The sequence below is a fragment of the Nelumbo nucifera genome, chromosome 4, assembly GCF_055504915.1.
Source record: "Nelumbo nucifera cultivar China Antique chromosome 4, China Antique-T2T, whole genome shotgun sequence".
NCBI lineage: Eukaryota > Viridiplantae > Streptophyta > Magnoliopsida > Proteales > Nelumbonaceae > Nelumbo > Nelumbo nucifera.
In genome coordinates this window covers 30,665,052-30,678,338 of record NC_142652.1, presented here as the reverse complement: position 1 = coordinate 30,678,338, position 13,287 = coordinate 30,665,052, and the positions used below count along the sequence as shown (strand labels likewise).

Sequence of the window (13,287 nt, the reverse complement as noted above, 5' to 3'; positions counted from 1 at the left end):
AAAGTACTTTTATAAAAGTGCTTTGTAAATGTGTTCTCGTAAAATGCTTTCATAAAAATATTTTCATAAAAGTGATTTTATGCCGACTTTAGTTTTGTTCAATTTCAAATTAGACAAGGGTTTGACCTCATGATCGGATTATTGGAAATTTGGTTTAGGTTCAATTCAAACCAATAAAAACATGGACCAATTTATTTTGGATTGACCCAATCCAATAATTATAATGGACTGTCCAAATCTGATTTGATAAGATTTGGATCAGACTGAATCCAATCCAAAACTTGTCGATCAAGACCCCTAATTTTAAGTTTGTCACTCTCTAGGTGGAGGAACTGGTTTTGGTGTGGGTACTTTGCTCATTTCAAAGATAAGGGAAGAGTACCCTAATCGGATGGTGCTCGCATTTTTTGTCTCCCCGTCCCCAAGGCTGAGTTTGGAAGGAGTACAAATGCAAATATGTAGAGCGCAAAATCTTATATTTTGTATTATTTTGTATGTATTTATACTGTATATATTTAAATTTGTACTCTTCCAAAACTAAGCCCAAAAGTTTTCGGATACGGTGGTTGAGCCATACAATGCAACCCTTTTTGTTCGTTAGCTTGTAGAAAACACAAATGAGTGTATGGTTGTTGATAATGAAGCTTTGTATGATATTTGCTTCAGGATTCTCAAGCTTACTACTACCAGCTTTTGCGATTTGAATCATTTGATCTCTGCAACCATGAGTGGTGTCACCATTGTCTCATAATTCCTTGGGCAGCTGAACTCTTATTTGAGGAAGCTTGCCATGAACTTAATTCCATTCCCGTCTCCACTTTTTTATGGTTGGATTTGCCCCATGACCTTACGTGGTTCTCAACAATATCAAGCTCTGACTGTCCCAGAGTTGACTAGCAGTTGTGGGATGCCAAGAACATGATGTGTGCTGCTGACCCTCCCCATGGCCGCTATCTTATCACTCAACTATGTTTAGAAGTAAGATGATCACTAAGTGGACGAGCAGTTGATCAGTTTGCAAAACAAGAACTCGTCCTACTTTGCGGAGTAGATTCCAAAAACTTATACCTCTATTTCATCTTCTTGAGGAAGAAGATAATGAAAAGTGTATTAGTTTTGAGGACATTTGGATGGTAGATAAAGAAAATTAGATGACAGATGAGACCAAAAGGAACCCTATTTTTATCCCCTAATATTCACACTTTTACATTTATTTAGCACTTAAATGGACTCATTACTCTTGTATTTCGATTCAGGGCAATAAAGAAGGCAATTGGAAGGAAACAGGCCAATTCGGGTGATTTTGCACAATTTCGGCGACAGTCAGTGATCTGGGCCTAATTCACAATTCCGGACTCCGAATTGGGCAATTCAAGAAGCATTAGAAAGAAGAAAGAAAGGCCCACAACTTTTATGTTTTGGGTTTTGACTGATTCAGTCCGCATCAAGTATGAAACCGGGCCCAAAGTCGGAGCAAGTTCGTAGGCAGGCCCATTTAACAGCTGAAGCCCAACTCGCAGAAGAACCTGGAAGCAACCCAAGTAGCAGAGAAGCCCAACTCGGATACAAGAGTCTAGAGTCATAATTCGAATGTAATCTCCCAAGAGGGAGAGAGTCTTATTAGATCTAAACTTTGAATGTAATCCTATAAGGATAAGAATGTTGGGGATTAGATAAGAGATAGGATAGGATTAGTTCAAAGAAGATCAAGACTCCCTAAAGATAAGATGATCTCCTAGAAGGAGTTGGAAAATAGCCCTATCCTTTGGCTATATAAAGAGGGGGGCAAACCAGCTCTAGCATCAGTCATTCCAAGATCCAAGAGATCATCAAAAGGCCAAGAAGGTCAAGAAAGCAGTTCGGATATGGAGAAGAAAGGCATGGAGATTGCGCAGATCATGAGTAGCTAAGCTTCTTTTTCTGGTTCAAGGGGGGAGGTTCGATTGTGTCATTGTGAGGTTCTGTAGTTACTTTATTTTCTTGCTTTCTAATTCAAGTATTCATTGATTCTTGTGCATATTTTTATTGGTTGTTGATGTTAATTAGTTGACAATCTGAATTAATGTTGATTTTCCTACTGCTATCCATGATTTCGGTGATCCGTAATTGTTACGAATAATGGTGCAAGTAGCAATTAGGTTGATTTCTTTTTGGGTCAATTGTTCGTGACAGCCTTTGACCAATGTTTTAACATGATTCAACGTAAAGGAATTGATGGAACAAGATTCAGTAATTGCAACTATCTCAATTATTGTTATTTTGGTTTAACTGTTTTCACAAATCTTAATGCTATCACTATTTAATATGGACGCTATCGTACCCATTTGAGTGGTGATAAGTGTTGATCAAATGCTGGGTTTGGTCAACTGAATTAGGAAAATACAAGGTTTATTATGGCTATCCTAATAAATCTAAGGTTAAATGCTTGAATTGCAAGAATGCTGAAATGTACCTAGGATCGATGGCCATCGATTCAACCCGAACCCTTGAACCAGAATTCGGTAAGACTGATTTTCTCTTGTTAGTTTAGTTTGTTATTTCTTCTTTTAGTTTTAGTATTTAATTCTCCCACTTAGTAATATTATCTATTTAGCTAAGAGATTAATGATTTGCTCCCGGTGGGATTCGACCTAGAACCACTTTTACTGCAAATATTTTATTGTGGGACTAGTAATAATTTTGAGGGCTTCGACAACCCGTTAATGACATTTGAGGGCATTTATATTTTTTCATATGCCACTTAACAGTTGATTAACGACAAATACTAAATTGTTGCATTTTAAAAGTTTAGGTATTGGATATCGTGTTTAAAATTGGAGGATCAAATGGCACTAGACCCAAAATATAAGGTACTAATCTGAAATTTTCTCATTTGAAAAATATTTTTTGAGATGTCACAAAGTTATCATTATAAAATATTTAATATTAAGCCAAATCATTTTAAATGCCCACTTAAATTGCAACCATTTTTTTATTTTTCAAAAAATTAAATAAATATAACAAATTAAATTAGGGCCCACTTATAAAACTGAATGCTTATAAAACGCTACGGTGTCAAACATCACCAACAAATGCTAAAATGGGTGTGAGTTTTAGATAATTTCCAAAAAAAAAAAAAAACTTTGCCCAATGGTTTTGCTGACATGGTGATTGTTTTGTTTTAAAAACAAGCTTTTTATTATGTCACGTGTCACGCGTCAGATCTGCCTTGGCTGCAACTATACTGTAGTAACCTCAATCAGCGAATAAGGACATAATAATAACTTATAAGTGAGATGTTTCCGATGCATGATACGGTGTGCATGTGAGACGCGAATGAGGCGCCCTGTGTGGGGAGCAGATCCAGTCTCACCGTCCACACTCACATTTACGTCCACGTTTGGTTCGTGAAGGACACGTGGGTGTCGGAGGAGGCGCTACCTATGGGAGCTCTACTCACAGGACACTACATCCGCTCATCAGGAGCATCTCTTGCACATAACAATATACAATTACGAGAGATGATCCCGATGTGCGGTTGTAATGCTTTGTATTTCTTGGTGCTTATGATTTCAATGCTGTTCATAGCACTTACATGCTAGTTTTGCGACCCAACTGTCAAACAGACCAAAGACCGTGGAATGATGGAATTGCTTCCGGGAACCGGGGTTTTCGATCTGATCCCAACGCAGGGTTCCAACAGTTATGTCATCCGTACATCGGGAACATCTCGCCGTGAAGGACAGGGGAGATGTTCTAGATCCGGTTCAGAAGTTTGTCGCTGTTTGTTAAAGGCTGTTTTTGTCACATACAAAATCGTAGCCGTTGGACCCTAGAAGTTAGATCATATAATTAAACGGAAATTAAAATTCAAGATAATAGAACAGATAAAATATCTTTAGCTCAGTAACACATTCATTTACGCTCCACGCCTTCACGGGGAGAGGAACAAGGAAGAAGAGAACTGAAGAAGTGGAGATGGTTATGCTCGGCGGGAAGCGAGTGGGCCAGATTGTGGGTCTCGGCGGGAAAGGTGTGGGCCAGATACTGGCTGCCGTAGCAGCAGCTCTTTTGCTTCGTTTGTTCTCTGGCCCAGGCCCTGCGCTATTGCCGGAAAATGAGGCTGACGGCGACGATGACTACCCCGGAAAAGATGACGGAGGAGAAGCCCCAGTCACGGGAAAAGTCACTCCCGTTACAATTCGGTGGACGAACATTACTTGCTCCCTTTCAGACAAATCCGGCAAAATGGTAAGCTTACTCATTCGTATTCGTCTTGACTCTTCCGTTACTCGGTTACGCTTCTTGTTTATTGTTATGCGTGGGGTTTATTGTTATCCTTTGAGAAGCGCATGATAGCAGGAGCTTCGAGGTTTTCTCTTATAGTTCTGTTTCAAAGTGCTTGACCTGGTCTTGGGGAAGCGTACGTTAGAGGGAAATGCAAGTTTTTTGGATAACATGCTTGTAGTCCGAATAACTTTATCCCCCTTGGGTTATTAACAATAGAAAAAAGAAAACAAAGACAATGATTCTTCTGTTGATTAATTCTGATGATCTTTATTGTTGATCGGTGTGAATTCTGATAATCTTCTAACATCCAGAGTTGAATAAATATGTTATTTCATTTAAAAAACAAATGTTTTATTTAATTTTGGAGCCTACAAGTTACTGGAAAATGTGAGCGAAACCAAAAGGAATGACCAAATTCTGTTGCGCGAACCTAATGTGTTCGCGTTGTTACTACTTCAATTATGAGCAGATTCATGCAGTATTGTTTACTCTATTTATCTATGTATTTCCTTAATTCTTGTAGGTGCGTTTTTTGCTTAAGAATGTGAGTGGAGAAGCAAACCCAGGCAGGCTGCTGGCGATCATGGGACCCTCAGGATCAGGGAAAACGACTTTGCTAAATGTTCTTGCAGGTCAGCTCACAGCATCACCAAGATTGCATCTGTCAGGCCTTCTGGACGTCAATGGGCAGCCAATATCAAAGGAGGCTTTTAAGTATGTTGAATTCCAATAACTCATGTGATTGATTCATTTCATTGTGGTTGTTATCAATTTTAGTATCATTTCTTGTTTTGGCAGGTTTGCCTATGTGAGACAGGAGGACCTCTTTTTCTCGCAGCTAACAGTGCGGGAAACACTTTCTCTTGCTGCCGAGCTCCAACTTTCCAATAAATTATCAGTTGATGAGAGGGAAGAATATGTGAACAGTCTACTTTTCCGTCTGGGCCTGGTAAGACTGGCTTCACTAATACCACAATTAGAGTACTGGTGTTTTTGTCTGTATTTGGTTTTGGATAATCCTTTGTTCTTCAAGTTGGCAGCTGTTCTTGCTTTGAACAAGTACAACATGCCAAGTGGTCAGCAACAATCTTGAAAATTATGAACATCTTTTTGTTGGTTAATGCTTTTAATTTTCTTGTGTTGAAAGGTCAATTGTGCTGATACCAATGTTGGTGATGCAAAAGTTCGCGGAGTCAGTGGGGGAGAGAAGAAACGCCTATCACTTGCATGTGAACTGATTGCAAGCCCATCTGTTATATTTGCAGATGAACCAACAACTGGTAGGTTTTTATTTTGAAAGTTGCCATCAGTTATTCTTTACTTTATCTGTAGCACTAACCTTGGATTTTATAACTTGGTCTGCCTCATTTTTATGATTTTCAGTGTAGTCGCAGCCTTGCAGGGTGATCTGCAAAGGGATATCTCTGCCATATTTTGTCCTATTTTAGGATCCACCATTTGATCTTATTAGGTGGCTTTGAGAAATTATTTTTTCTTTTTTTTTTTTTTTGTTCCAAATGAAGAAAGGAGTATAATTACTTCTTGCTTATGGATGTCCAAGTTTTAAGATTCCAAAGTATTTAAAATCTCCCTTTAGATGGTATAAAAAACACTAATAAGTCATTGTTAACTTCTTTCTGTGTGGGAGGTTCATCATTTTCTAAACCTTTCCTACAAGGAGCTTCTTTGACTGGCTTACTCTCCTTTGCTGTCCTTATTGATTGCTTTGGAGTCCCTATACTGCCTTCTTTTTTTTACCTGTGAAATGTATGGTTTAAAGCTAGAGGCTTCAAGAAACATATGAATTAGCCTGGGCTAAAAAGGAAATATGTGAGTAGGGGTAAGTTATTTTCTTTTTGAAAGTGAAAAATCTGATGGCAGCATGTCTCCACTGAAACCAATCTTGTAGTTTAGATTCATCAACTGCCAAGTTGTGTAATTATTTTTTCCTTCTCCTATTTCTTAATAAACATGCATGCAAGGTCTTGAGGTGTTATGCTACTTTGTTTGGTATTCTCTTAATTTTCCTCCTTTTTTTTCCAAAGCAACATCCTGATATTCTGCAAGTCCATGAGCAAAGAGTTGGAAGCAGCACCTGCTTTTGGTTGGCAATATGGTGATTATTGTTTAATTGAAATTGTATGAAGCCTAACTAATATGAAATAAACTCTACCACTTCTGGTTGCAAATTCTATGCAGCTTGTTGACTTGAGTTTAAATGATGTAGGGATTTCTTATGGAAAGAAGCAACTCTTTTTCTAATATGAGTTTAATATGTTATTTATCAAAAAAAAATGAGTTTAATATGTTTTCATAGTTTTTAACTTTTACCCAAGAGCAGGAAAAAAATATTGTTAAACTTGAGGATGGTAGAGTTACCATTTAGAGAATTTTGAGATGACTGAAAACATGCACTACAAGTCTACAAAGTGATGTATGATGTTTCTTTGACCATGTCATGTTAGTCAAGTTTCAGACAAATTCCAGTCTGTGAAGTGCACCAGTAAGTTCAGGAAGACATAAAACTAACATATATTGGAGTACATGCTACATCCATCCTGTTGGGATTTGCCATTCTAGCAATAACAGATGGTTGGTCCTATTTGATGAAAATGCTTGTGGTGCATGCAGGACTTGATGCATTCCAGGCAGAAAGGGTGATGGAGACACTCCGACAACTAGCACAGGATGGGCATACTGTTATTTGTTCCATACATCAACCTAGAGGTTCAGTATATGCAAAATTTGATGACATTGTGCTGCTAGCAGAAGGTGCACTCATTTATGCAGGGCCTGCTCGTGAAGAACCGCTGTCATATTTCTCAAAATTTGGGTTGTTAGCTGACCCTATATTTTCTTGTATTTTTTTATTTAAAGCTCATTATTACTAATCTTTTGTTCTTACTGTTTTCCTAACTTAGTTCATGCTAGCTGAAATTTATGGTTTTTTATATTTGGATGAATTGTCCTCATATAGTTTTCTACCATGTTGAAGTTTCCTTCTGGTATTTATTTCAGTCGTTGATCGTGCATAACTGAGTTTCCTTTTTGACATGAGATCACATAAAGCTCTTACTTCTGATGTTTTCATATTCAATTTCTGTCAGATTATTTTGACTGTTCCTTAAATTATTATAATTTTCATTGCAACATTCTTTGACAGAAATTTTGATGCATCTATATTCTTTTCTTTTCATCATCGTCATCCAAGCCTTTGTTAAATTATGAGCGCTTAAATCATTCCTTACCACTTCAACCCATGTCCTTTTTGGTCTACGTCTACCCCTAGCCCTTCTCCCCTTCAAATTGCAACATATTATGGCCTTTTCTTTTCTGATATTTAATTTCTGATAGAAACTAATTAGTGGTTATTGAACAGATATCAATGCCCAGATCATGTGTTAAATTATGATTACTTAAATCATTCCTTACTACTTCAACCCATGTCCTTTTTGCTCTATCCCTAGCCCTTTGTCCTTCAACTTTTAACAGATTATGGTACTTTTTTTTCTAATAGAAACTAATTAGTCATTATTGAACAGATATCAATGTCCAGATCATGTGAATCCTGCTGAATTTCTGGCCGATCTGATATCTGTCGACTATAGTTCTTCTGAAACTGTTTACTCCTCCCAAAAGAGAATTGATGGTCTTGTTGAGGCATTTGCACAGAAGACGTCAACCATTATTTATGCAACTCCAATTACCAGAAGGGATGGCTATATGTATACCACAAAAAGTAGCAGGAGATCTGTTGCCACGAAGAAAGGTGCTTGGTGGAGGCAGTTCTGGTTGCTCCTTAAACGGGCATGGGTGCAGGCATTGATTTTTTTTCCTTCTTCCAAAATTTTCATTTAAATTTCAATTTGTGATTATAATTCTGTTTTATTTTAACACTGACTCAGACTTTAGTTCAGTATTTGTGATTCTTTTATTATTGCTATGTGAACTCAACACAACTCAACTAAAAAATCTTTATCCCAACTATACGGGGTTGGTTACATCAATCCTATTTTTTGTCATTGGCCATGTACATTATTAAACTGTAAGCCCCCAAATCATTGTTCATACTTAATACTACAAACCCATGTGCTTGTCACCTGCCTCTAGCTCCTTGACGTTTTACACCTTTGTCACACTTTTTTTTGGCATGTTGCTCAAGGCCACACCACCAATCTTATAGCCATCTTATAAACTTTTCATTTTGCCTTTTAGCTTGATTGGTGTTCTTCCCTCGTGCATCAATCTAGAGTTACAAACTCATCAGTGTTATTTTTTTTTGATAAATAACAAATACTTTTATTAAGAGATATTAATATAGAAAAATACAAAGGGAGGGGGTTAAAACTCTTAACCCTCCCAAGAGTCTGCCAAGGAATTGGCACACCTCTTAGTCCACTGAAATTTGACTTCCATATTTTGTATGAGTGTTATTAGGACAGAAACTTCTTAAAATGTGATGGCATGCATCCATGACCCATGAGAACTAGTCTTGTAGCTGATATACAAAGACCAAATCATTTAACAGTACTTAGGAAAGAAGTTTCTTTATAATGTGGTTGTGTATATATGAGCACCATCAGAATTAGTCTTGTAGCCTCTCTGCAGAGATCAAACTATTTAAACAATCATCACCAGTTTCAAGTCTTTTTTAACTTATTTATCAGTGGCTGATTTTCCAACAATATTTTGCGTAGGCTTCTCGAGATGGACCTACAAATAAAGTTCGAGCAAGAATGTCTATTGCATCAGCTTTAATATTTGGGTCAGTCTTTTGGCGTATGGGAAGATCCCAGACATCTATACAGGACAGGATGGGTCTACTTCAGGTACCTATGTGGTTCTCATTACCAGTTTCATTTTCTATCTTTGAATGATGCCTGTTTCATTTTCCCTACCTGTCTTGGTTATTTATTTAGTGCTTAATATTTTCTTTCCTTCGGAATTTTCTGATTTTGAAGGTTGCTGCCATAAACACCGCAATGGCTGCACTTACCAAAACTGTTGGTGTTTTCCCAAAGGAGCGTGCAATTGTAGATAGAGAGCGTGCCAAGGGATCTTATGCATTAGGGCCATATTTACTTTCTAAATTGTTGGCTGAAATCCCTGTTGGTGCAGCATTTCCATTATTGTTTGGTGGGATTTTGTATCCCATGGCACATCTTCATCCTACTTTATCTAGGTAAGTTGCCCACTGCGGAACAAGTCCACTTGCAATTTAGTTTCTTTGATTTGTTGCATTAAAAATTGATTGTTTATTCTGTTGATTTGTATTTTATAAGATAAGAGTCAGAAATTTTCCTTCAGGAGCAAATATATTGAATGAATTATATTTATCAGGGCAAGGTCCAAAAGGCCCCAAGGTTACATGCAAAATTTCCATTCACTAACCATGTGACTACATCTGGAGAAATTATCAGTTCTGTTCCAATACAGACTAACTGCAGTCAGTGGGAAGAAATGGTTGAGGAAAAAGTATACTGATACTAAAATACCTCTACCATCCAACAATTATGCAAATATGGATTTGCAAGCCATTCTGGTCAGACTATAAAAGCACATTTTTTTCATACATCATTTTTCGTGTTAGAACCAATTTGTAGATTTTTAATCTTTGGCATTTTTGTAGCTTCAAATTCAAACCTGCAAAGTGGCCCCTTGTCTCAGTTGGAAGATATTAACCTTTAACTTTGACTTTTCAGATTTGGAAAGTTCTGTGGAATTGTTACAATAGAATCATTTGCTGCATCTGCAATGGGTCTCACTGTCGGGGCTATGGTTCCAACTACAGAAGCAGCAATGGCCTTGGGACCATCCCTTATGACTGTATTTATTGTATTTGGTGGTTATTATGTAAATGCTGATAACACACCAATCATCTTCCGCTGGATTCCACGGGTGTCTCTTATAAGATGGTAAGCATTTCATTAATAAGTTGGATCAAACATGCTTCCCAAATTATGTTTTTCTTGGTACAAAACATGCTTCCCAAATTATGTTTTTCTTGGTACAAAACATGCTTCCCAAATTTCATGCAACTTGATGGATGTGCCAATGCTCATCTTATCTTTGGGTTTTATTCATTGTTTCAGGGCTTTTCAAGGACTTTGCATCAATGAATTTAGAGGTCTTCAATTTGATCATCAGCATTCATTTGACATTCAAACTGGAGAGCAGGTAGAGAAATTGAACCAGATCCATTTTGATGTCAACTGTAGTAAAATGGAATATCCTATCTTTGGTAGAAGTAGGGGTGAGCATTCGGTTTATTTAGTAAAAAATTGAACCAAATTAACTGAATGCCTAAGAGGGAAAACTGAACTGACTGAATTAAGGCAATAGCTAAATAACTGAACTGAATTTCTTATGTGATTATTTTGGTTAAAACTGAATTTCATATATACAAAATAAGATTTGGTTAATTCGGTTTTTTCAGTTAACCAAATTTTCATATCTGAATACTGAAACCGAAACTGAAATAACTGAACCAAAAAACGAATTTGGTTCAGTTTTTCAGTTTCAACCGGAATACGCTTATTCCTAGGTAGAAGAGAGAATTATCATAAAAGAAATACTTTCAAATTTACTGATAAAAATGCAAACTTAAGGGAAAAACAATGTTTTCTAAAAGCAACCCCCTGACAATCCAAAATAAATAAATTTTCCTGTTGCATTATCGAAACTTATATTTTTTCCCCAATAAGTCTCTTTTAATTTGTTTTATTTATTCCTTGATTTCTATTTCTTTCTTCTTCTCTTTATTGAGGATATAACAGTACATTACTCGGTCATTTCTAAGGACATATGGATCTGAGAGAAATCTTATCATGAAAGGAGAAATTGAGCCTCTAGACTTGATAACACCTACAAAGCCAACATGATGTTCGTTGGTTTAGCCAAAAAGCAACCCAGTGAAAAAGCCTATGAGGATTTAAATTCTAGTGATATATTTAAGTATTGAAAAACTTTGGTAGGAGATGCAGCTATCACTTAAAATATCTAAATTGAAATTGAGTCATTTTTCCCTTCTAGTCCTGAAATCACAGGTGGAGGGGCAGCCACCTTAACCTTGATTAGTATGATAAGAAAAATTTATACCTAGATGGGGAGGGGGGCGGGGGGAAGTTGCAAAATAGCCCTAAGAGGGAACCCATACACAAAATCCAAAATATATGATTGTAACAATCAATAACTTTTTGTTCTTTGACAAACTGTTTTAGGATTCCCAACTTGCATTAGATCATTCCTTCACTAGTGCAATGGTAGTCTATATATATGCTTAAGCCATCTTCGTCTACTTTCTCTCATTTTATCCCTTAATGTGTTACTCTATGTTTCTAATAATACATTAATGATTTCACTTTCACATGGTATCCTAAATATGACTATGAGGGCTGGTAGTTGGTAACTTGGTACTTGTTTGTGTTAGACCATTTTACACTTTTTTAAGGGCCTCTAGTGCAATCCAAGATTAAATTCTTTCTCGGCCTTTTTGGCTAAGATTAAGATCAAATTCCTTGTGGAAGAACATGTTTATTAGGCCATAAGAAAAGAAATTACTTGTGGAGAACATTTCATATAGTCGACCAAATTCAACGTTGTTATTGCTAAATCAGATTAGAATATGGAAAAACAGTAATGGGGCTCATTATTTGATATTCTTTTTGTTCTTGGTTTTTTGCCTGATATACTCATTATTTTTTTGTTTGTGTTAGACCATTTTACACTTTTTTAAGGGCCTCTAGTGCAACCCAAGATTAAATTCTTTCTCGGCCTTTTTGGCTAAGATTAAGATCAAATTCCTTGTGGAAGAACATGTTTATTAGGCCATAAGAAAAGAAATTACATGTGGAGAACATTTCATATAGTCGACCAAATTCAACGTTGTTATTGCTAAATCAGATTAGAATATGGAAAAACAGTAATGGGGCTCATTATTTGATATTCTTTTTGTTCTTGGTTTTTTGCCTGATATAGTCATTGTTCTTTTGTTTGGTGTTTGGGTTTGGCAGGCGCTTGAGAGGCTCTCCTTTGGAGAGAGTCATATTAGGGAAACACTGGTGGCGCAGGGTAGGATACTCTTGTTTTGGTATTGCACAACTTACCTTCTCCTTGAGAGGAACAAACCCAAATACCAGAAGCTTGAGCCGCCTCCTCCTGATCAACTGAAACAGCATCAGAAGATTGAGTCTCCTCCATCTGAACAACCTGAGCCATACCAGCAGCTGGAACCCCCTCTCCTTGACCAAATCGAACCAAGCCAACAGCTCGAGTCTCCTCCAGTTGATCAATTCCAGCCATTTATCCTAGAAGGCTTGTAGGTAGTTGTGGATATGTTTAGTCTATCCTCTGCAGACTTTGATGCAGGTCACACTGGGAACGGTGCGCCATGATTGCATTGACATTATTATTCTGGAGGCTGTATGAGCGAGGCATGTAATCAGCAGGACTGCATCTTTATGAATTAATAATTTGTATCAAAGAACCAACCAGGGCTACGATGGAAATATGGAATGGTTAGTATTCTTTTTTTTTATACATACAAGTTATTCTGTTTTCTTTTTTGGGGAGAATGGCTAGTCAAAGAGGCTAGCCCTCCCTAAAACCCCCAACCCTAGTGAAGGTATGATTTGATCCAAGGCCAGATCTACTGACCTTGACACATTGCTGGCCACGTTCACTCAACCGCACATTGGGAATATTAGCTATGTAAAGTAAAACTGATGTTCTCAATGTGTGGCTGGGTGAATGTGGCCGGGAATGTGTTGTGGTCAGCAGATCCGAACTCTTTGATCCCAGGTCTCTGCTATAACCAGCTAGACTTAACCTCAAGCTAGCTGGCAACTTCTACTGACATAAGCGTAGAAGTCCCACTTAAGTTGGCGAGGGACTTACTGTGTTGGAACCCAAGAGAGCAGGACTACTCACTACCCGGTTTAGAACTCTTTCATTTCTCTGCCATGGTTATATTTTTTTATGCACATGTATAAACGGTATTGCAGTATAATAGATGATGAA

General features: G+C 37.3%; 1 protein-coding gene across 1 annotated transcript; it reads left to right on the top strand.

Annotated features, from left to right (window-relative positions):
* The first annotated feature begins 3,849 nt into the window (after positions 1-3,849).
* ABCG7 (ABC-2 type transporter family protein) lies at positions 3,850-12,807 on the top strand. Its single transcript, XM_010245491.3, has 11 exons — positions 3,850-4,230; positions 4,793-4,983; positions 5,068-5,218; positions 5,417-5,549; positions 6,901-7,102; positions 7,812-8,088; positions 8,967-9,098; positions 9,231-9,451; positions 9,972-10,184; positions 10,362-10,446; positions 12,282-12,807. The coding sequence occupies exons 1-11, from the start codon at positions 3,958-3,960 to the stop codon at positions 12,588-12,590; spliced, it is 2,187 nt and encodes a 728-aa protein (XP_010243793.1). The 5' UTR covers positions 3,850-3,957; the 3' UTR covers positions 12,591-12,807.
* Positions 12,808-13,287: the final 480 nt, after the last annotated feature.

Bases quoted from the DNA above. Each gene is read 5' to 3' on its own strand.
- ABCG7 (XM_010245491.3), top strand. From the start codon at position 3,958: ATGGTTATGCTCGGCGGGAAGCGAGTGGGCCAGATTGTGGGTCTCGGC. The intron at 8,089-8,966 runs GCATTGATTTTT...TATTTTGCGTAG, and splicing joins TTAAACGGGCATGGGTGCAG to GCTTCTCGAGATGGACCTAC. The intron at 10,447-12,281 runs GTAGAGAAATTG...TGGGTTTGGCAG, and splicing joins ACATTCAAACTGGAGAGCAG to GCGCTTGAGAGGCTCTCCTT.